Source organism: Cetorhinus maximus, chromosome 32 (genome assembly GCF_964194155.1).
Source record: "Cetorhinus maximus chromosome 32, sCetMax3.hap1.1, whole genome shotgun sequence".
Classification (NCBI taxonomy): Eukaryota; Metazoa; Chordata; class Chondrichthyes; order Lamniformes; family Cetorhinidae; genus Cetorhinus; species Cetorhinus maximus.
This window is the reverse complement of record NC_135910.1, coordinates 12,886,674-12,908,481: the sequence shown is the minus strand read 5'-3', so window position 1 is coordinate 12,908,481 and position 21,808 is coordinate 12,886,674. Positions and strand designations below refer to the sequence as shown.

At 42.3% G+C, this 21,808-nt stretch overlaps 1 protein-coding gene across 1 annotated transcript in view; it reads left to right on the top strand.

The window, feature by feature from the left end:
• Nucleotides 1–21,808, top strand: part of arhgap35a (Rho GTPase activating protein 35a) — a 113,871-nt gene that overhangs the window by 34,854 nt on the left and 57,209 nt on the right. The window contains exons 2-3 of the mRNA XM_078533180.1: nt 8,690–8,775; nt 9,964–13,851. Coding sequence (XP_078389306.1) covers nt 10,144–13,851 — 3,708 coding nt within the window. The 5' untranslated portion in view covers nt 8,690–8,775; nt 9,964–10,143. The remainder of the gene's footprint in view (nt 1–8,689; nt 8,776–9,963; nt 13,852–21,808) is intronic.

Here is a 21,808-nt window from a genome sequence, read left to right as displayed (position 1 = left end):
CACTATGACTTTATTTGTCATTGATTCAAGGCTTACATGCCATTCCTTATCAAACCACCTTTTGGCCCTTGACTGAAAGGTCAAGTTTGCAACCTGGTTCCAGCACCTTTATGTGCAGTTCTTGAATTGATTAGTGGTAATGTTGTTAGACATTTCTCAAAACCTTGTTCCATCTTTTTGTTATACCGCACTTGTCATGTGGGGAATTGTGCGCACGAATGTGTGCCCTAGTGCTAATATGTTAAAGTACTGCAACTTGTCACAGTACTTGTGTGCTGTTTTACTTTATCCATGAGTTTGGAATGTGTATGACTCATCTGGCTAGAGTCCTTTACCGCCTCTGCCCCCAGCCAACCCAACACCTCTGCCAATTTACCAAAAGGCAGTTTCTCATTTGGGAATTTTGACAGTGTCAGCAGGTTATTTTACTGTGGGGAGCCTGACCTTGTTCTTGGCTCACATCCATTTTTGCTTTAGTTTGTTCTTGGAATGTGGGCAATGCTGGGAAGGTCCCACTCACTGCTCGCCCTTGATTTTCCTTTTGTAGCAATTGTTTTACAACTGAATAGCCTGCCAAGATGCTTCAGAGGGCATTAAAAGTTACTTAGGTTTTTAATGACAATCCAGCAATTTTTATGATAGCTGCAAGTTATCAGGTTTATTGAACTCTGTCTTGCAACTTGCCATGGTGGCATTTTAACTTGCAGCCTCTGGCTTGCGGGTCGAGTACCTTGAATAGTGTACACTTTCCAGAAAGATTGCAGAAAAAAATAAGGTCTGGCTGACATTTTGCCTCTTCACCCATTCTAGTGACAGTGAAGTCAGTTAGATTGCACCACTGATGTTCCAACTAAATTACCTGACTTATCATAGGCTAGAGTCAAACCAAGCACACTTGTAGTCAGTTTGACTCAGTACCACCCATCTACTCATTGAGACATCAACAAATTTCAGTAATTTATTCATTTGTGTTTGTTGGTTGGGGCTACTGAGTATTCATTATTTCCGCTTCAAAGGAAGGTGAGGAAATGGGACCAGGGAACAAAAAAAACAGATCAGTTAAAGGTAAATTTACGTGGGATATAGGAACATGGAAACATAGAACCTGGAGCAGGAGTAGGCCATTTGGCCCTTTGAGCCTGCTCTGCCATTCAACATGATCACAGCTGATCTGGTTGTGGTCTCAGCTCCACTTTCTGTCCGCATCCCATAACCCTTGACTCCCTTGTCTAGCAAAAATCTGTCTAACTCAGCCTTGAATAAATTTAAAGACCCAGCTTTCTCTACTTTCTGGGGGTGAGATTTCCACAGGCTAACAACCATCAGAAAAAAATTATCCTCATCTCTGTCTCAAGAGGTAGACCTCTTACTCTTAAACTATAAACCCCTAGTTTAAGTCTCCCCTACCAGAGGAAACATCCTCTGGACCCTATCAAATCCCCTCAAGTGCTTATGTTCCAATAAGATAACCTCTCATTCTTCTAAACTCCAATGAGCATAGGCCCAACCCATTCAACCTTTCCTCATAGGATAAACCCTTCATCCCAGGAATGAGTTGAAAAAACCTTCCTTGAACTGCTTGAACAGTTATATCTTTTTTTCAAATAAGGAGACCAAGACTGTACAGAGTACTCCAAATGTGTTCTCACCAAGGCCCTGTACAGTTGCAGTAAAATTTCCCTACTCTTATATTCCATTCCTCTTGCAGTAAATCCCAAGATTCCATTTGGCTTCCTAATCACTCGCTGTACCTGCATACTAACTTTGATCCATGTACCAGGACACCCAGATCCTTCTGTACCACCTATTCTGCACTCGTTCTCCATTTAAATAATATACTGCTTTTCTATTCTTCCTACAAGAAAATTTAAAATACAGAAACAAGCCATTCGGCACGCCAGTATTTGTGCTCCATGCAAGCCTCCTGTCTTTACCCATCTAACTCTGTCAGCTCTCCATTTTCTTTTCCATCATTTGCTTGCCTAGCCTCCCCAAAAATGCATTTATACTCGGGTTGCCCAACCTATTTGTGTGGAGGGGCCACTTCACAAATTTGTTTTTCACTCCAGGACTGATGAACAAATTTCAGAAAGATAAAGTTTGGCAAACGCTAAACATGAATTTCACTCACCCACACATTCTTTTTCTCGCGTTCACTCGCTTACTACTCTCCTCGAGACGGCTGGCTCGTTCCCCCTGCGCCGGCTGGCTCGTTTACCCCCCCTGCAACTACCGGGCTGCCAGCCTGACCCCTCTACTCCTTTAAGGGGCCGTGTCTTTCTTCCCCTCCTCTATTTGATGATTTTTTTTTTTGCCAGGATCTGATGAAGGTTTATTGACCTGAAACATTACCGTTGATTTTCTCTTTATAGATGCCACCTGTCTTGCTGAGAATGTCCAGTATTTTCTGTTTTTGTTTCAGGGATTCTGCAGGTTGTTGAAAGTACAATTGGAAATTATCATGGGAAAGCACTGTAAGGTTGAACTTTGTCTGGAATAAATGGCTTTTTCTTAGTTGTTTTTACTTGTGGACTTATCTTTTCCAATTGTTTTTGTCCTCTGCAGCTGACCTTAATTCTAAGGCATTGTGTGATATGTCAGTTGTTACCACTGTTCTGGACTGAAGGGAAGCGTCGTTTCCTTGATTGTGGATCTGTCAGTAGAACTGTAAAAATATAACACAATATCCTACTAGACGCTCTGTATAAATTTCCAAAAATAAAACTAAATGACCAGAGTTTAGCTCCTATAGATATCTATCTAGAGGTTTTAAAAGCCTACAAATGGATTTTATCCAGTAACGGTGATTGCTGAATATTTAAATGGACCTACGGTTATATTAAATACATGATCAGCTGATCTGCTTGAGCAAGAAGTAGGATTGCCACAGGATCAATTAGTTAAGTTGAATTCGACATTATTAAATCCTTTTAAAAATTCTTTTATTAAAGCACTGCATTAGGTCTGGAGTTGAGACCTTTTGGTTAACATGCCTTTTTTTACACAGGTCAGCTGCTCTGCTTATGATCATATGTACACAGCATAATATTATCAGTAGGAGCTATGGTTCTGTCAAATTTTCTTTCCCTTGCTTCCATGCTCCAAAGTTTAAATACATTTTTTAAAAAAAAAAGAATTTTGGACTATCCTGTTCTGCCTAACTGCAGTCATTGGGAAGTGCATAAAAACAGTTTTGTCTCTTGTCCTGCTTTTCCCATTTAAAAAAAAATGTACTCGATACCTCTTCCACTTGCATTAAGCTGGAGCTCAGTAATCCTTAGTAATTCTGAGTGCATTATCTTATCTAGTTTATTTTTTGCTATTTAAAATTTTTTGCAAGTTTTTTTTGTTGTCTAGCTGCTGTTTGCAATATCAAGCTGTTTCATTCCCTGGAATTGGAGTAAGTGCAGTTCCCCTGTCGGTTATGAGACTGTGTAGCCAGTAGTAATTTATCATGTATACAGGCTGTTTGAACACTTGCATGGCATAATTGAGTTCTTTATATTGATCCCTGAAAGAATTAATGCTACTCTGATGTAATTTTTCTGCTGTGATGGTTGGTGATGGCCTTGATGGTGCATTAGCTTTTTTGCAAGTAACCTCCCATTGTTAGCAGTGGTGTTTTCTCTTAGAGGCAATAAGGCCCACAGGATTAATCTGACCGTAATTAGTCTTTGTATTACTGAAATATTTAATATTTATGTTACATGTACTCTGTACATGCTGCTTGATTGCTGGTCTGTTGAATGAATTTCCTGAAATTGCCAAAATTAAACTCGGTTCCCCTATCCTCAGATTGGATGATAATAAAAGGCATTGTCCTGTGTAATAAACCATGCAGGCAAAGAGATCCTTGGTTGAACTGGTAGTGTGTGCTGAGAAATCTGGCCTCTGCCAGCAGTTTGTGGTGGTGCTACAATTAACATCACATCAGGTCCACATTACTGGTGCATGGAGATGGTGGCATATTCGCATTATCACTGGACTAATAAACCAGGGACTCAGTTAATTTTCATGGGTTCAAATCCCAGTCGAGGGTGGAATTTAAATTCAATTAATTAAGAAAAAATCTAATTGAAAGTTAGACTCAGTAATGGTGACCATGATGCAATTATCAATTGTTGTAAAAACCCATCTGGTTCACTAATGTCCTTTAGGGAAGGAAATTTGCCATCCATACCTGGTCTGGCCTACATGTGACTCCAGATTCAAGCAATATGGTTGACTCTTCCCTGCTCTTAAAGGCAGTTAGAAATGGGTAATAAATGCTGGCCTTGACAGAGACACCCACATCCCATGAGCGCATAAAGCACATATCTTTAAGCAACCAGCTCCAGAGTTGCTGTGCTGCCCCTTTTGCAGATACTGTGATAGAATGAATGGTATTGATCCCAATAAGGGAAGAGCAATTTTCAAACCAAATACAAATTGCCAGTTGTTCTATTGCAGACTGTTCTCCTTATAAACATGGCATTCAACAGAATGCCCATCCCAAATGTAACTCATGTCTGATCAGAGCCATGTGGAACAGTAGAGTTTAAAATATTGCTTTCTCTAGTCTCAGACATCTTAGTTTATCATGTTTTGGTCTGTTTCAGACAGATCTCTGTAAAAGCAATTTCATTTGCAAGAGCAGTAGGAACCAATAAAATCTTGTGCTGATTGAACAGCAAGGTCATGGCGCTTTGATGGAGAAGCCCTTCGGTGCAGAGAATCTTTTAAAATATTCTTTCATGGGATATGAGCTAGCACTTGTTACCTATCCCTGATTGCCCTTGAGAAGTTGTTTTTGAGACATCGCCTTGAATTACTGTAATCCATCTGGCTTTAAGACCTGAAGAAATAAGTCATTCGGCCCATCGAGTCTGCTCTGCCATTCAATGAGATCATGGCTGATCTGATAATCCTCAACTCCACTTTCCTGTCTTCTCCCCATAACCTTTGATTCTCTTACTGATTAAAATCTGTCTATCTCAGCCTTGAATACACTTAACAACCCAGCCTCTACAGCCCTCTGTGGTAAATAGTTTCACAGATTCACTACCCTCAGAGAAGAAATTCTTCTTCATCTCTGTTTTAAATGGGAGCCCCCTTACTTTGAGATTATGCCCTCTGGTCATAGACTCTCCCCCAAGGGGAAACAACCTCTCAGCATCTACCCTGTTGAGCCCCCTAAGAATCTTATATGTTTCAATAAGGTAACCTCATTCTTCTAAACTCCCAATGAGTACAGGCCCAATCTACTCAACTTCTCATAAGAAAATCCCTCCATACCCTGGATCAACCTAGTGAACCTTCTCTGGACTGCCTCCAATGCCTGTATATCTTTCCTTAGATAAGGGGACCAAAAGTGTTCACAATATTCTAGGTGTGGTCTAGCTAGTGTCTTGTATAGTTTTAGCAAGGCTTCCCTATTTTTATACTCTTCCTTTTGAAATAAAGGCCAACATTCATTTGCCTTCCCTATTACCTGCTGAACTTGTATGTTAGCTTTTTGGGATTCATGTACGAGGACTCCCAAATCCCTCTGTGCTGTAGCTTTCTACAGCCTTTCTCCTTGTAAATAATATTCAGCTCCTCTATTCTTCCTGCCAAAATGCATATCTTCACATTTTCCCACATTACAGTCCATCTGCCAAGTTGTTGCCCACTCACTTTTACCTCTCTATAATACCTCTGTAGACTTTTTGGTGTCATCTGTGTCATTGGTACACCCATAGTGCTGCTGGGAAGGTGGTTCATGATTTTGACCCATTAACAGTGAGGAAATGGCAATAGAATTTTAAGTCAGGTGGTGTGTGGCTTGGAGAAAAAAAACTTGCTGGTGGTGATGTTTCCATCTGTCTGCTGCCCTTGTCCTTCCAGGAGGTACACGTTGGAAGATGCTGTCGAAAGAGCTTGTTGAGTTGCTGCAGTGCATTTTGTAGATGGTACACACTGATGCCACTGTGGGGAGAGGGAATGTTTAAGGTGATGGATGGGGTGCTGATGAAACAGACTGCTTTGTCCTAGATGGTGTGAAGGTTCTTGAGTATTGTTGAAGCTGCACTCACCCAGGCAAGTGGAGAGTATTCCATCACTCTCCTGACTTGTTCCTTGTAGATGGTGGACCAGCTTTGGTGTGTCAGGAGGTGAGTTACTCACCACAGGATTCCCGGCCTCTGACCTGTTCTGGTAGCCACCGTATTTATATGGCTGGTCCAGTTAAGTTTCTAGTCAGTGGTAACCCACAGTATTTTGATAGTTGTGATTCAGCGGTAGTCATGTTGTTGAATGTTAAGGTAAGATGGTTAGACTCTCTTGTTGGAAATGTTCATTGCTCAGAAATTGTGTGGTGCAATTGTTACTTGCCACTTTTCAGTCCAACTCTGAAAGTTGTCAAGGTTTTGCAGCATTTGGACACTGAGTGCTTCAGTGTCTGAGGACTTGCGCATGGTACTGAACACTGCAATCATCAGTGAACATCCCCACCTTATGATGGAGTGAAGTTCATTTATGAGGTTGTTGAAGATGGTTGGGCCTAGGACACTACCCTGAGGAATTCTTACAGGGGGGTCCTGGGCCTGAGATGATTGACCTCGAACAACTGCAGCCATCTTCCTTTGTGCTTGGCATGACTCCGACCAGTGGAGAATTATCCCTCTGCTTCCCATTGACTTCAATTTTCTTGAGCTCCTTGATGCCACACTTGTTCAAATGCTGCCTTAATGTCAAGGGCAGTCACTCTCCTCTTGCCTCTTGATTTCAGCTCTTTTGGCTATGCTTGGTCCAAGGCTGTGATGAGGTCAGGAGCCAAGTGGCTCTGGCAGAAACCAAACTGAGCATTGTTGAACAGGTTATTCTGTGTAAGTGCTGCTTGATGGCACTGTTGTTGACTCCTTCCATTGCTTATGATTGAGAATAGGCTGATGGGGAAATAATTGGATGGGTCGGGTTTGTCCTTTTTGTGGACCTGGGCAACTTCCAACATTCAGGTAGATGCCGGTGTTGTAGCTATACTGCAACAGCTTGGATAGGGACATGGTTAGTTCTGGAGCATGTCAGGATCTTGAGAGTGGTGTATCCCATGCCTTCAACTGTTTCTGTTCACTCCACGTGATATCAAGATTTGGCTGAAGACTGGCATCTGTGATGCTGCAGACCTCAGAAGGACGTAGAGATTGATCATCCACTCTGCACTTAACGCTGAAGATGGTTGCAAATGCTTCTGTGGTGTCTTTTGCACTGATGTACTGGCTCCCCCATCACTGGGATGGGTGGAGCCGCCACCTGTAGATAGTTATTTAATTATCCACCACCATTCGCAACTGGATGTGGCAGGACTTGACAGAGCCTTGTTCTGACCCATTGGCTATGTGACCGCTTGACAAGTGGCAGCTCATTGATTTGGGGTAACAATCACTATTTATTTGTCCCAGTTTTTTTTTAGTGATAGCAAATCAAAACTCCACCTGAGTTGCCTTTCTCGCGGCAGCGGCAATGGCATAGAGCAGAGGCTAGTGGTATCCTTACTGCAGGAGATATATAATAGGCTAGTTGGGATAGATGTGCAACGGGAACGATTGGTATAGATGCACAATGTAGGTTAGCGAAGCACTGGGTTCATTCCTAGAGAAATACCATTCAAAAGTAGGAGTTATGTTGACTTAAATAGAACCTTGGTTAGACTGTAACCAACTGTTGACCTCCCCATTATAAAAATGATATGGAGGCATTGGAGAAGTTGCAAAAATAATTGAAAAAGATGATACCAGATCTGAGAGGGTGCAGCTAACAGGAAAGGCTGAACTGGCTAGGGCTATTTTTTCCAGAGTAGAGGGCTGACCTGATACAGGCCTTAAAATTCTGAATAGGTTTGTCAGAGTTGACATAGAGAAGATGCTTCCACTTGTGGGGAAGACCAAAGCTAGGCATAATAAATATAACCACCAAAAATCAAATAAGAAATTCTGGTGAAACTTCTTTAATCCGAGAGTGGTGAGAATGCGGGACTTGCTACTACAAGAAGTGATCAAGATGAATAGGGTAGATGCATTTAAGGGGAAATTAGCTAAGTAATGCAGGAAAAGTGAATAAAAAGGATATTTTTATGGAGTTACATGAAGAAAAATGGGAGGATGTTCGTGTTGAGCAGTTGGGCCAAATTACCTGTCTGTGCTGTAAAATTCCAGTAATTCTATGAACTCTGTATGAAAAGTACCAAGCAGTACAATTAGGTTATAGATTTTGTCCTTTCAAGCTTGCCTGATCCATGTTTTAAGCTATGTAACAATAGGTAGTGCTGGTGGATTAGGGATGGAGCAATATGAGATGAATGAAGAATCAGAACTCTCGATATTCCAGCACAGAAACAGGCCATTCAGTTTACTGAGTGCACGATATACATTATACCTCAGGCTTCTCAATGTATTTTCCTGTCGTGATCCTGCAGCCTTTTCTAATTCTTCAATGTGATTTCAATATGAAACAATAAAGAATAAATTTAAGAGGCAGAGATTAAATAAAAATATAATTTTAAATCTTAGGATTTATATCATATCCAGAAACTTGAACGTTAAGCTATTTCTGATGCTTTTTGAATCTGTACATCAAATTCATGTCACTAAAAAAAATTAATTCTGTAATGGTGAGGTAGGAAACTTAGAGTTTTATCTCTACTTTAATCATCTTTCTCTTTTTTTTTCCCCAGCATGAAATTCACTGGAATGAGCAGAGAATAATTGGTGAATGGAAGTGATATTGAGACAAAAGCTCACCCACAAGTTGAAAGTGGAGGTAAATACCCTAAGTGTGTGTGTATTCAATGGAATAATTTTACATTGTTGAATGACCATAACATTGTGCTCAATTCCTCAATGGTGGTTATGTGATACTGCAGCATTCTCAGAAGTTATTTTACTCAACTAATATAGCACAGCAAGGTTGTCGTAGATTAAATAAAACTAATGGTTTGTATCAACACAAACTCTCATTAAGTCAGCAGTAAGAAATAATTGATTTTGATAGAGATTTCAGTGCAAAATATTTCCATTGTCTCCGATTTAATCAGTGAGTTGCTAAGCCATACAGACCAGGAAGATCCCAAATTCAGTCTGTGATTTGTGCATTAGCCTTTGGGCACACTACTGTTCCTGCAGTTGGTATCAGTGCCTCTGGATTAAGGAAAGGAAAATTGTCCAGGATTTCCTGCTCCTGATTGCTATCTCGTGACTCTTACTGTAAGTGTGCGTGTATTAAGTTGACTGATTTTGACTTGATTGTGTTATCTGCTGCGGTCAAATATCCTGCTGACAATTAGGGTTGAGACATTAGTCATGGTCATTTGGGTGAAGTAGTGTAGAACTGGCCAGTGTCTACAACCATGAGTTAGCACCAATATGGAAAGGAATGGAAGGAATTACTGAAGGAGGCTTTTCCTCAAGTATATGCTGCACTTGGTGAGCAAAATGATAAATTTGAAACTTGAATTTTGGACCTGCAGCTAACTTAGGTATGCGATGTTTTGGCGATAAAAAGAAGAGTGGCAAACACTTTAGATAGTTCTTTGTCCCATAGCCCACCATTATTTGCATGGCAGCATCACTCAGCAGATAAAATTACTGTTGTAGCTTTGGAGACTTATTATCTTGTTTCACTTTCAAGTTTGGGTGCTGTTCAGTTGATTTGAGATTAGGTTGCACAGTTGTTTTTTTTGGCTTGTTTGAAGTAATCAAATGCACTGTTGGAAATACTAAATGTTAACTAAAAATTACATTTCAATCTTGTGTTAGTTCATCACCTCCCATTGCTGCCATCACTGGCAACAGCCCTATAACCTTCACCTTCAATGTTGAGAGCAACAATTTTGAAAAGACAATGTACATTTGCAGATTTTTGTTAAAAGTTCAATTGGACGTAGGATACCGTCACTGTTGCAGTTTCATTTTCCAACCCTAATTAATTTTTCATTTTCTTCTTTTACAGGGAGTTACTGGGACCGTCGACTTTTAGCTGCCTGGGACAGAAGGATAGTAATACTGAGGACCACAAAAACATGGGATCTGAAGCTCGTGCTGCAAAAGGTGTCAGTCTATAATTGTACTGCGAGCAATCCGAGTTCTATGGTGGTACTGCTATTGACCCTGTCAGGATGATCGGATAATTATGATGGCAAAGAAACAGGATGTGCGGATCCCAAACTACAGTATCAGTGTCGTGGGATTATCTGGGACGGAAAAAGAGAAGGGCCAGTGCGGAGTTGGGAAGTCATGTTTCTGCAATCGATTTGTGCGCCCTAAAGCCGATGAATTTCATCTTGACCACACGTCTGTCCTCAGCACCAGTGACTTTGGGGGCCGTGTTGTTAACAATGACCATTTTTTGTATTGGGGTGAGGTTGGTAGAACAGTGGAGGAAGGAGTGGAATGTCGAATTCATGTGGTGGAACAAACTGAGTTCATTGATGATCAGACTTTTCAGCCACATCGGAGCACTGCCCTGCAACCCTATATTAAACGTGCTGCAGCAACCAAATTGGCATCCGCTGAAAAGCTGATGTATATTTGCACTGACCAGTTGGGTCTGGAACAAGACTTTGAACAGAAGCAGATGCCAGAAGGGAAACTACTGATCGATGGTTTCCTTCTCTGCGTAGATGTCAGCCGGGGTATGAACAGGAATTTTGAGGAGCAGCTTAAGTTTGTCACAAATCTGTATAACCAAATAATAAAAACAAAAAAACCTATTGTGGTGGTGCTGACAAAATGTGACGAAGGCGTGGAACGGTACATACGTGAGGCACACTCCTTCGCCATGACGAGAAAGAACCTCCAAGTGGTGGAGACATCAGCTCGATCAAATGTCAATGTGGAACTGGCCTTTAGTACTTTAGCACAGCTAATAGATAAAAGCAGGGCAAGACCCAAAATAACTCCATACTATGAAGCGTTGAAACAACAAAGTCAACTAATAGCTCATGGAAAAGATAAGTATGAATTTATCATTAGCCACTGTGTCACACATCATAATGAAAGTTGGATGAATGCCACTAGGAAAATGCAGATGAAACCTGAATTCCAGGAGTATGTGTATCTAGAAGGAACTCTGAAGGCCAAAAAACTGTTCTCTCAGCATGTCCTGATGCTCAAGGACAAGCACATTGACCACTTAAAGAACAAGTACCTCAATAGACTTGTGCTCGCCCTTGATGCCCTTTTTCCAGATCTGAATGAGATTGAAAACTTGAATTGGCCCACAGCACAGCAGAGATTGAAGACCAAGCAGGATTTCTTAGCCTGGTTTGTTGTCCTTAGTGAGACACCATGGGATAAAACTGATCATATTGACAAAGTGGACGACGACAGGATTCCATTTGACTTGTTGGCTGGGAAATGTGCAGAAGATCAATTCAAAAAGCATTTGGAGAAATTGAAGAATGAAAGAAAGAAAGCTGAGATGAGGAAAGCTTTTAAGGAAAACCTGGCATCTTCACCTTTTATAACCCCTGGAAAACCATGGGAAGAGGCTAGAAGTTTTGTTATGAATGAGGAATTCTATCAGTGGCTCCAAGAGCATGAATACCAAGATATTTACAGTAGACACCAACGTGAGATCATAGATAAGGCCAAGGATCAGTTTCAGGAATTGCTTTTAGAGTATTCCGAGTTGTTTTATGAATTGGAGTTGGATGCGAAGCCCAGCAATAAGAAAATGGGTCTCATCCAGGATGTTTTGGGAGAAGAACAACGATTTAAGGCACTTCAAAAGCTGCAAGCTGAGCGGGATGCTCTTGTCTTGAAGCACATTCATTTTGTATACCATCCGACAAAAGAGACTTGTCCAAACAGTCAGAAATGTATGGACAGTAAAGTTGAACAGTCGTTGGCTGCTAGATTTTATCGATCTTCTGACCGGAGCCATGTGAATTCTCATTTGGACTCCAGTGCTGACAAACTCAACCTTGTACTTCTTGGCAAGGATGGACTTGCACATGAACTAGCTAATGAGATTCGAGTGCTATGTACTGATGACAAGTATGTGCTTGAAGGCAAAATGTATGAGCTATCATTGAGACCGATAGAAGGAAATGTGAAACACCGGGTTAATTCTTTTCAGACACCGACCTTTCAACCTCATGGTTGCCTTTGCCTCTACAACTCCAAAGAATCGCTGTACTACATAAAGGAGAGCTTAGAGAAACTGAAAGAGTCTACTTTAGACCGAAGGGACAATCATTTAGCACAGTTGCCTCTAACACTAGTTCTAGCAAACAAAAGGGAGAGCGGTGGAGAAACACTACAGACTTTGAGGAACCATGGCCAACAACTTGCCAACAAATTGCAGTGTCCTTTTGTTGATGTAACTTCTCTCAGTGTAGGTTCAGGGCGAAACTTTAGTGAATTGCAAATCAATCAGGCTTTGAAAGGCTTGTTGGATACCATGAAACGCAATTTGAACCTAGTAAGCGCATCCCCCAGCATTAAAGACTTAACTGATGCAGATCTTCGAATAGTAATGTGTTTGATGTGTGGTGATTTATTTAGCGTGGATGAAGTTCTCTTCTCCATCATTCAACCTCATTTTTGTAGCTCATTGCAGCCTGGGAACAGCAATTCGGTAATGCTTGAATTAGCAATTGGAGCAGTGCGTAAGAGTGTTGAACTATCAATTCTTTCCTACCATTCCTCTTTCAACATAAGGAAAAACCAGTTAGTCCATGGATACATTGTTTTTTATTTGGCTAGGCGCAAGGCTTCTTTAGCAATGCTCCGTGCCTTTTTGTCAGATGTGCAAGACATCATACCGATTCAGTTAGTAGCAATCACTGAAGGAGCTGAAGTGTCAGAGAGTGATGTCTCACGGGACCAGCTTGAAGAAGGCCGGGAAATTGCTCACGAGATCTCTGGCAGGTTTACTGTAATACCTAGCGGACAGCTGTTTCAGCACAATGTGGAGATTTTTGCTCCATTTTTCAGAGATGCGGCTGAAAAGAAAATCTTCGTTGAAGCTTCACACATGTATGACAATGCAGCAGAAGCATGCAGCAACCCAGAAGAAGTGTTTAACTTTTCTCCCAGGCCTAGCTCACCCCTCAACAATTCGAACTGCTTTGACTATGATGAGGATATTGAAGGCCCACCACCCTATGTTGCACTTCGAGATGAAACCTCCGGGACTCCAGTGACTAAAGAGCAATCCAAGCTCTTAATGGACCTTGAAGGGAATGACAACTACTCACTGTACAGCACATTCAGCTCTTTTGAGAGGCTAAATAACAAAGTACCTCCTCCTGTAAAACCAAAGCCAATGGTACATTTTGACAAACTGATGAAGAAAATGGATCCCTCTGAGAAAGAACCAGCGAACAAAGAAATGCCAAGAAAGCCTTCAACTGTAAGTTGGGCACCTTCTGACGATGGATCATACACCTCTGATTACGCAGAACCAGTAGACACCTTGGTGAGACCAAGAGGGGATGAAGAGAATATCTACTCAGTACCACATGACAGCACCCAGGGCAAAATTATCACAATTCGGAATTCTATTTCTGCAAAATCCCAGTCGAATGGAAGTGGTAATGGGTCAGACAGTGAAATGGACATCAGTTCTTTGGAGCGCCAGAGGAAACTTTCCTCTGTCAGCAAACCAGCGTTGTATAGAGATCGATCCAAAAGGCTAGGCAAGTTTGCAAGTTATCGAACAAGTTTCAGTGTTGGCAGTGATGATGAACTTGGGTCTCTATCATCACAGAAAAAAGCAGAGGCTGATTCTTCATTCCCTAAGGGAGATAATACCACCAATACGTATGAACCAGATGGAGATGAGTCAAAGCGAGGGAAGCTTCTACGTAGCTTGAGAAGGCCAGCATCAAGGGTAAGAGTCTAGACTCCATTACAGAATTCTTCCTAACAGTAATTGTGAGCCAAAATACACTGCGCTCCCCTGTTATCATTTAAAACATCAGAAATTGATTGGTAGAAATAAAATTTGAACTCTTTGAATAATTAGCATGTTGCTTTTTGTAAAATATACTGGGCATAACCACTATGCTACTGTTCACCAAAATGTCATATTATGGGACCAGTATTCCAGAGGCCTGGAAACAACTTCAAGCCCCACTGTGACATGTGGGAAATTTAACTTCAATAAATCTGCAATTACAAAAAGTTAGTACTGTGCCAGTAATAGTGACCATAGCTGTCATAAGATCTGTGAACCAGATGGCAATTTTAGTAAAGGAAATCTACTGTCCTTGCCCTGTCTTGCCTAAATGTGACTTCAGACCCACCAGCCATGTAGTTGACTCTTAACTTCCCTTCCAATGACCCAGCAAGCAACTCAATTGTGAAGAAGACAGCTCAGCACCATCTTAAGAATAATTAGGGATGGGCTGTAAATTCTTGCTTGCCAGCATTACCCACTTCCCATAAATGAACAAAAAGTATGATGTTGGTTTAGTGTTTTCAAAGACTTTCAGTAAAATGTGATTTTGCACATGAATTTTTTTGTCCGATGTACATTTGACCTGTACAGACTCTGTCATACAATTCCGACATTATCATGGGTACCTGGAGAATGTTTTGTGCTGCATAACTAGCTCAAATACTGGTGGCGACAAATCTTGCTGTTGGCAGGAATAGTTTATGGCAATTAATTGAATATCACCCAAGGGGAGATCTGTAAATACAATAGAACTTATTAGCTTAAGTGCTATATCTCTTGTAGAAAATGGATACAGTAGGATGCCAACTTACATTTCTCAGCACCACTAACGTCGGAAAAAGCCCCAAGGCATTCCGCAATCGGACAAACGTTGACCGAGCCAATGGAGTAGATAATGGGATGTTGGGATGGATGACTAAAAGCTTGGTTGAAGAGAGAGGTTTTAAAGAGGGTCTTAAAAGAATAGGGGGATGGAGCAGTTTATGGAGAGATGGCTGAAGGAACTGCCACAAATGGGTAGAGCAAAAAGGAGTAAGGGATGCACAAGAGGCCAGAGTTGGAGGAACAGAATTCTTGGAGGGTTGTTTGGAGATTGGGAGGAGCAAGGCCATAGAGGGATTTTAGCATGAGGATGAGAATTTAATTTTCCAGCAATTCTGGTTTAATTGCTCTCAAATCCCAACTGTGGTGAATAGCACATGCTGTTGAGTAATGTATTTGGTAAAATGTCGTCTTCATGTGATGAATTGCTTGAAGAGCACCAGTGTTTCAAAAGCAGTCAGTTTTCCTTTTTGCCCTGGTTTGAGGGAAGGGCTGTTAGCCAGCACATTGGAAGGACACCCTGCTGTTTTGTGAGTATTACCATGGAGTTTACTATCCAGCAGCAGAGGCAGATGGATCTTCAGTTTAGCATCTCATCTCTCAGTATTGCACAAAGCCGAGATTGTGTTGAAGTCCTGATGTGATGGTGAAACTCTCGACCTTTTAATTTGGAGGCAGGAGTGCTGTCTGTTGAGCTAAGCTAATATTCAGTTATATTTGTACACCATCTGAGATCTGCTGTGCTCAACAACATCTCAAGTGTTTAGTAACAGCTGCTTTTGTTGAAAGAAAATTTGAAAGTTCTTCTGTGATTGCCAACTGCTTAATACTAAGCTTCAACTTTGAAAAGATACTGCACAAATAGAATAATAGCCCAACTTGAAGGTACAAAAGACTTCTTCAGAAGATTTTGAATTTCACTTGAGTGGTGCATGAGTAGTTTTACAAAAGCATTGAGTAAACTTTTAGTTTTGGCATCCTAGCCAATTAAAGAAAATTTTAAATTATATACTCCATTTTTTGATGTTCTCTGCCTGACTTAGTTTGCTGTTTCTGGCCCTGTAATCATAGGCAGCACATGCTCTGATTGCCATCTTGGTTAATGGTGGCCTTTGAGGGAGGTGGCTGCCAAGGTATCGGAAGTGCTCAATTCCGGAGTGTCTCCTACATACATGTGAGGTAGATTATTGGCTGACCAGGTGTGGGTAGATATAGTTTTTGTTTTGACAACATTCAAGGACAGGCTGAGTTTTTGTGTGCAGAATTGAACAGAGAGACCTTGGTGTACATATCCATAGATCCCTGAAGGTAGCAGTGCAGGTAGATAAGGTTGTTAAGAAGTCACATGGGATACTTGTCTTTATTAGCCGAGGCAAAGAATGTAAGAGCAGGGAGGTTTTGCTGGAACTGTATTAAATGCTGGTTAGGCCACAACTGGAGTACGGAGTGCAGTTCTGGTCACCACATTATAGGAAGGATGTGATTGCACTGGAGAGGGCGCGGAGGAGATTTACCAGGATGCTGCCTGGGCTGGAGGGTTTGAGCTATGAGGAAAGATTGGATAGGCTGGGGTTGTTTTCCTTGGAGCAACAAAGGTTAAGAGGGAACCTGATAGAGGTGTATAAGATTGAGGGGCATAGGGTGGATAGGAAGGCACTTTTCCCATTAGTGGAGGGGTCAATAACCAGGGGGCATAGATTTAAGGTAAGAGGTAGAAGGCTAAGAGGAGTTGAGAGTTTTTTTTCTCCCAGAGGGTGGTAGGAGTCTGGAACACTCTGCCTAAAAGGGTGATTGAATCACACACACTCGTAATATTTAAGAAGTATTTAGATATTTACTTGTGTTGCCATAGCCTCCAGGGCTATGGGCCAAGTGATGGAAAATGGGATTAGTGCAGTCAGACCTTTGACCAGTGCGGACACAATGGGCTGAGTGGCCTCCTGTGTTGTAGACGTCGGAGTCTGAGAGAGAGTGGCTTGCAAATCTGGTGCAGAATGAGCAACAACACTGCACTCATCTGCAAACTAGATAATGTGTGTCGCCGGTCAGTTTAGTTTAGGCACAGGGGTGATTGATAGAGTTTTTCATATAGGTGGTATTTAGCACTGACACCAGAGGGCAGTTGATCTTTGAGGTCATTAGCTGCTGTCAGGTAGATTGTAAGTAGTATGAGGGCTATCATACAGCCTTGCTTGACCCCAGTGGAGATTTTGAAGACATCTATTTCAGATCTCTCAATCAAGACAGTTGAAGTCATATCATAAAATGGTTGCAGGATTGTGAAGAAGTTTCTCGGGCACCCAAATCTTTGGAGCACAATCCACAGAGTCTCATGATTTAGTGAGTCCTATTTCCAACCAAGTTGGCAGTCGTTTACCAGATTCCATTAATGCTGAGCAGCAACCTGTACTTGGGTGCAGGAATAATACAGGAATGATTGAAAGGAAACTCCATTTTGAACATGAGACTGAAGTTAGTTTCCCTTTGAAAAGCATCATTGCTTAAATTGGAACACATTGATTATGGGTCTATGACTTCCTTGCAGGCTCTAAGTTCCCCCCAAAAATTACTTGGTCTACTTTTTAACAGCAGTTATACAAGTTTCTGCTCGAGGTTCCACACAGCTTTCTCAGTTATATCAGTCTCTGGGGATGGAAATTGGACTGGGGCACGGATTAGAGGGAGCAAAAAATTATGCTGGAATGCACGCTAGCTTTCCCTCATCAGTATTACTAGCAGGTCATAGTGGGATTTTGAATGAAGTTATTGGTTACTTTGATTCAGAAGGGAATGAGGTGCAGAGACTCCCATGTAAGAAAGAAAATATAAAAGAAATTTCCCTCTTCTGCCATCAAATTATCCCATTCTCTCCTCTCAAGATAATGGTTTGGTGACTCCTAGCAGCACTAGGCACGACTAGTCATTCTTCATTTATAAATCAAGATAGTGAGTATTTGGATGTTACTCCTGCATGGAGCCTAATGCTATCATCTGGTGGTACCCACGATTCACGTATTGACAAGCTGGTGATATCTTGGGTTAGTGGCTATCCTGCCCCTGGGTGAGGTAAGAAGCTTCAGCAGACATCAAGCTGTATCTCATCACATGGTAGGATTCTGTTTTGTTGTTCTCCGTGTAGAAATCAAAAACGCTGGAAATAAGAGTGAATTAATGCTGGTGCTGTGATTACAGGAACATTCCAAGCATCTGTTTGGCATTTAAAGCTTTCTTTTTCGAGTCAGTTGACACTTGCACTCAATCATTTTTTGACAGACCAGGCTATAAGCAGTGGGTTATTCAAAATTTACTATAAGCTTTTAAGAACTAACAGATGCGATGCAATGGTGTGGTGTGAGGTCTTTGTTTTAATGTAATTTTGTTTTAATTTTTGTCCTCTGAAAGATATTCAAGAAGAGTGAATATTTTCCACTTTGAGAGAATCAAACACTCCTAGTTCCAGTGTAGTAGAGGGTAGATACAGAGTTAAGTTTTTGGCACCCTTTCCCCATTAATGCTGTGATCTTGAATTTCAGGTTAACTTCCCATTCCTGATACTGGGTGACGCTGGACATACGCTTGTGTCTGAACATAACTGCCAAGTTTATGCCATTTTATAGTGTGGACATGTACCCATTGCACACAAGATTGAAGTAGCTCAAACCCATTCTAGTTAAGACATTGCAGCTGTGCTAAGAGGAGATTCTGATTCAATTAGCCTGGGCTTGTTTTAAACCTAGGTCCCAAAGGTCGAAGGCCAGTGTCGTCAACAACTGTGTCCCAGTTCTCTAGTGGGTAATGATTAAACCTGCGTATGATGCAATAGCTCTCAAGTTTCAAAGCTCCACATTCCTAGGAATAATAAATTGTTCCATTTAGGATTCTATTTTATATTGCTTTCTAATGTGCAGTGCCTGGTGCAGTTTTGCCACAACTGGCCAATAGTCCCAGTCAGATTTAGATGGCCTTCTATTATTTGGAACGTGTTGTGCGCCATTATGAAACTGGACATGGTACATGCTAATGATTGGCAGTCAAATTTGGGACTTAACTGAGCATTTTTAAAACTCAATTTTAGAATATTAATATTCTCTTTAAAATGGGAACCTTGTCAGACATTGGCCTGAATCTTCCAATATGGAGAATGGTGAATGACCCCACTCAACTTGCTGATGTGCCTCAGGACCCTGAGGAAGTCCTGATGCGTGCTCATGCGTGGTACCTACGTGGGGAGTTTAAACTTGCAATTGCTGGTTTTATCCTCCCCAGATTGTTCCTTGATTCCCGATGACAGTGGGCTATAGAGTCTGGCTATTTGCACTATATTTAACCTGTTTTTACTCAAATTTACTTAGAGCTTTTCCTAGCAGGTGTAAAGCTTGCTGAGGAGTACAGCTCAAAGTAAATCAACTGGAGTGTCAAAGCACTCCAACACAGTAACAAGCCCAGCAATGCTCAATCCCTCCCCTCCCCCTGCCTTCTGGCAATTCTCACCCTCTCTCTGGACTCAGCTCTTGAATCTCCAAAACAAAAACAGAATTACCTGGAAAAACTCAGCAGGTCTGGCAGCATCGGCGGAGAAGAAAAGAGTTGACGTTTCGAGTCCTCGTGACCCTTCAGCAGAACTGAGTAAAGTTAGGAGAGGGGTGAAATATAAGCTGGTTTAAGGTGGGCGGGGGGGGTGTGGTTGCAGGGACAAGCAAGCAGTGATAGGAGCAGATAATCAAAAGATGTCACAGACAAACGAACAAAGAGGTGTTGAAGGTGGTGATATTATCTAAGAGAATGTGCTAATTAAGAATGGATGGCAGGGCACTCAAGGTACAGCTCTAGTGGGGTGGTTGAGGAGTAGGGGGTGATGGAGGAGTGGACCAGGGTGTCCCGGAAGGAACGATCCCTACGGAATGCCGCCAGGGGGGGTGAAGGGAAGATGTGTTTGGTGGTGGCATCATGCTGGAGTTGGCGGAAATGGCGGAGGATGATCCTTTGAATGCGGAGGCTGATGGGGTGATAAGTGAGGACAAGGGGGACCCTATCATGTTTCTGGGAGGGAGGAGAAGGCGTGAGGGCGGATGCGCGGGAGATGGGCCGGACACGGTTGAGGGCCCTGTCAACGACCGTGGGTGGAAAACCTCGGTTAAGGAAGAAGGAGGACATGTCAGAGGACCTGTTTTTGAAGGTAGCATCATCAGAACAGATGCGACGGAGGCGAAGGAACTGAGAGAATGGGATGGAGTCCTTACAGGAAGTGGGGTGTGAGGAGCTGTAGTCGAAGTAGCTGTGGGAGTCGGTAGGCTTGTAATGGATATTGGTGGGCAGTCTATCACCAGAAATTGAGACAGAGAGGTCAAGGAAGCACCCCCTACTCCTCAACCCCCACCTATGGTACCTCCCCATGCCCACGCAGAAGATGCAACACCTGCCCCTTCATTTCCTCTCTCCTCACCGTCCAAGGGCCCAAACACTCCTTTCAAGTGAAGCAGCATTTCACTTGCATTTCCCCTAACTTAGTCTACTGCATTCGTTGCTCCCAATGCGGTCTCCTCTACATTGGAGAGACCAAACGCAAACTGGGCGACCGCTTTGCAGAACACCTGCGGTCTGTCCGCAAGAAAGACCCAAACCTCCCTGTCGCTTGCCATTTTAACACTCCACCCTGCTCTCTTGCCCACATGTCCGTCCTTGGCTTGCTGCATTGTTCCAGCGAAGCCCAACGCAAACTGGAGGAACAGCACCTCATCTTCCAATTAGGCACTTTACAGCCTTCCGGACTGAATATTGAATTCAACAACTTTAGATCTTGAACTCCCTCCCCTATCCCCACCCCCTTTCTGTTTCTTCCCCCCCCCTTTTGTTTTTTCTAATAATTTATATAGATTTTTCTTTTCCCACCTATTTCCATTATTTTTAAATCTATAAATGTAATGCCCTGTCAGTCTTTCCACCCCACCCCCACTAGAGCTGTACCTTGAGTATCCTGCCATCCATTCTTAATTAGCACATTCTCTTAGATAATATCACCACCTTCAATACCTCTTTGTTCTTTTGTCTGTGACATCTTTTGGTTATCTGCTCCTATCACTGCTTGCTTGTCCCTACAACCACCCCCCTCCAACTTCTCTCCCCCCACCCCACCCCACCCCCCACCTTAAACCAGCTTATATTTCACCCCTCTCCTAACTTTACTCAGTTCTGCTGAAGGGTCATGAGGACTCGAAACGTCAACTCTTTTCTTCTCTGCCAATGCTGCCAGACCTGCTGAGTTTTTCCAGGTAATTCTGTTTTTGTTTTGGATTTCCAGCATCCGCAGTAGTTTTTTGTTTTTATCTCGAATCTCCTGTTCAGCTGATGTCAGGAGAGTCAGCATTGTAGGGGAGTGTGTGGGGAGGGAAATGAGCATTTTGCATTTCTTGGTGGGAAGTGGGTGAGCACTGTCAGGGGGAGGGGTGCGGAGTGAGCACTGTCGGGTGAGGGAAGAGGTTGAGCCAAGACCAGAAGGAGCAAAGGTTCCAATGTAAAGTGGCAAACTGACAATTTAAATCGCAAACAGTGGCTGGCACACTCTGTTCCAATGCTGAGCAGCAGATCTGGGCCATTATCTTGGAGACTGGTGTGGCGCTGCAGCCCACTGTGCATAACATGCTCTTCTGTCATGTTATTTTCATCATGTCTGGTTATCATGCTTTTTCTGTTCTTTCCAATTCTTTTTTGTCTTTTTAAACTTGCCTTCCGTTGCAGCTTCCCAGTTTTCTCAATGGTACTTGATGTTCAGTGTTGGGTTCAGCCGTCCCACCTCCAAATTTACTTTTAAGCAGCAATTCTTTTATTCCCGACAAAACCGATATTACCTGATCCTCCACTGCTTTTCAAAGAAAACCCTTGCCGTGACTTCATGACCTTCGATTGCAGTTTACAGCCAATGAAGCACTTTTGAAATGTCGTCACTGGTGTGATAACGTAGGAAATGTTGGAAGTCAATTTGCATGCAGCAAGTTCCCATGAACAGCAATAGAAACTAGGAGCAGGAGTAGGCCATTCAGCCCTTAGAGGCTGTTCTCCCATTCAATAT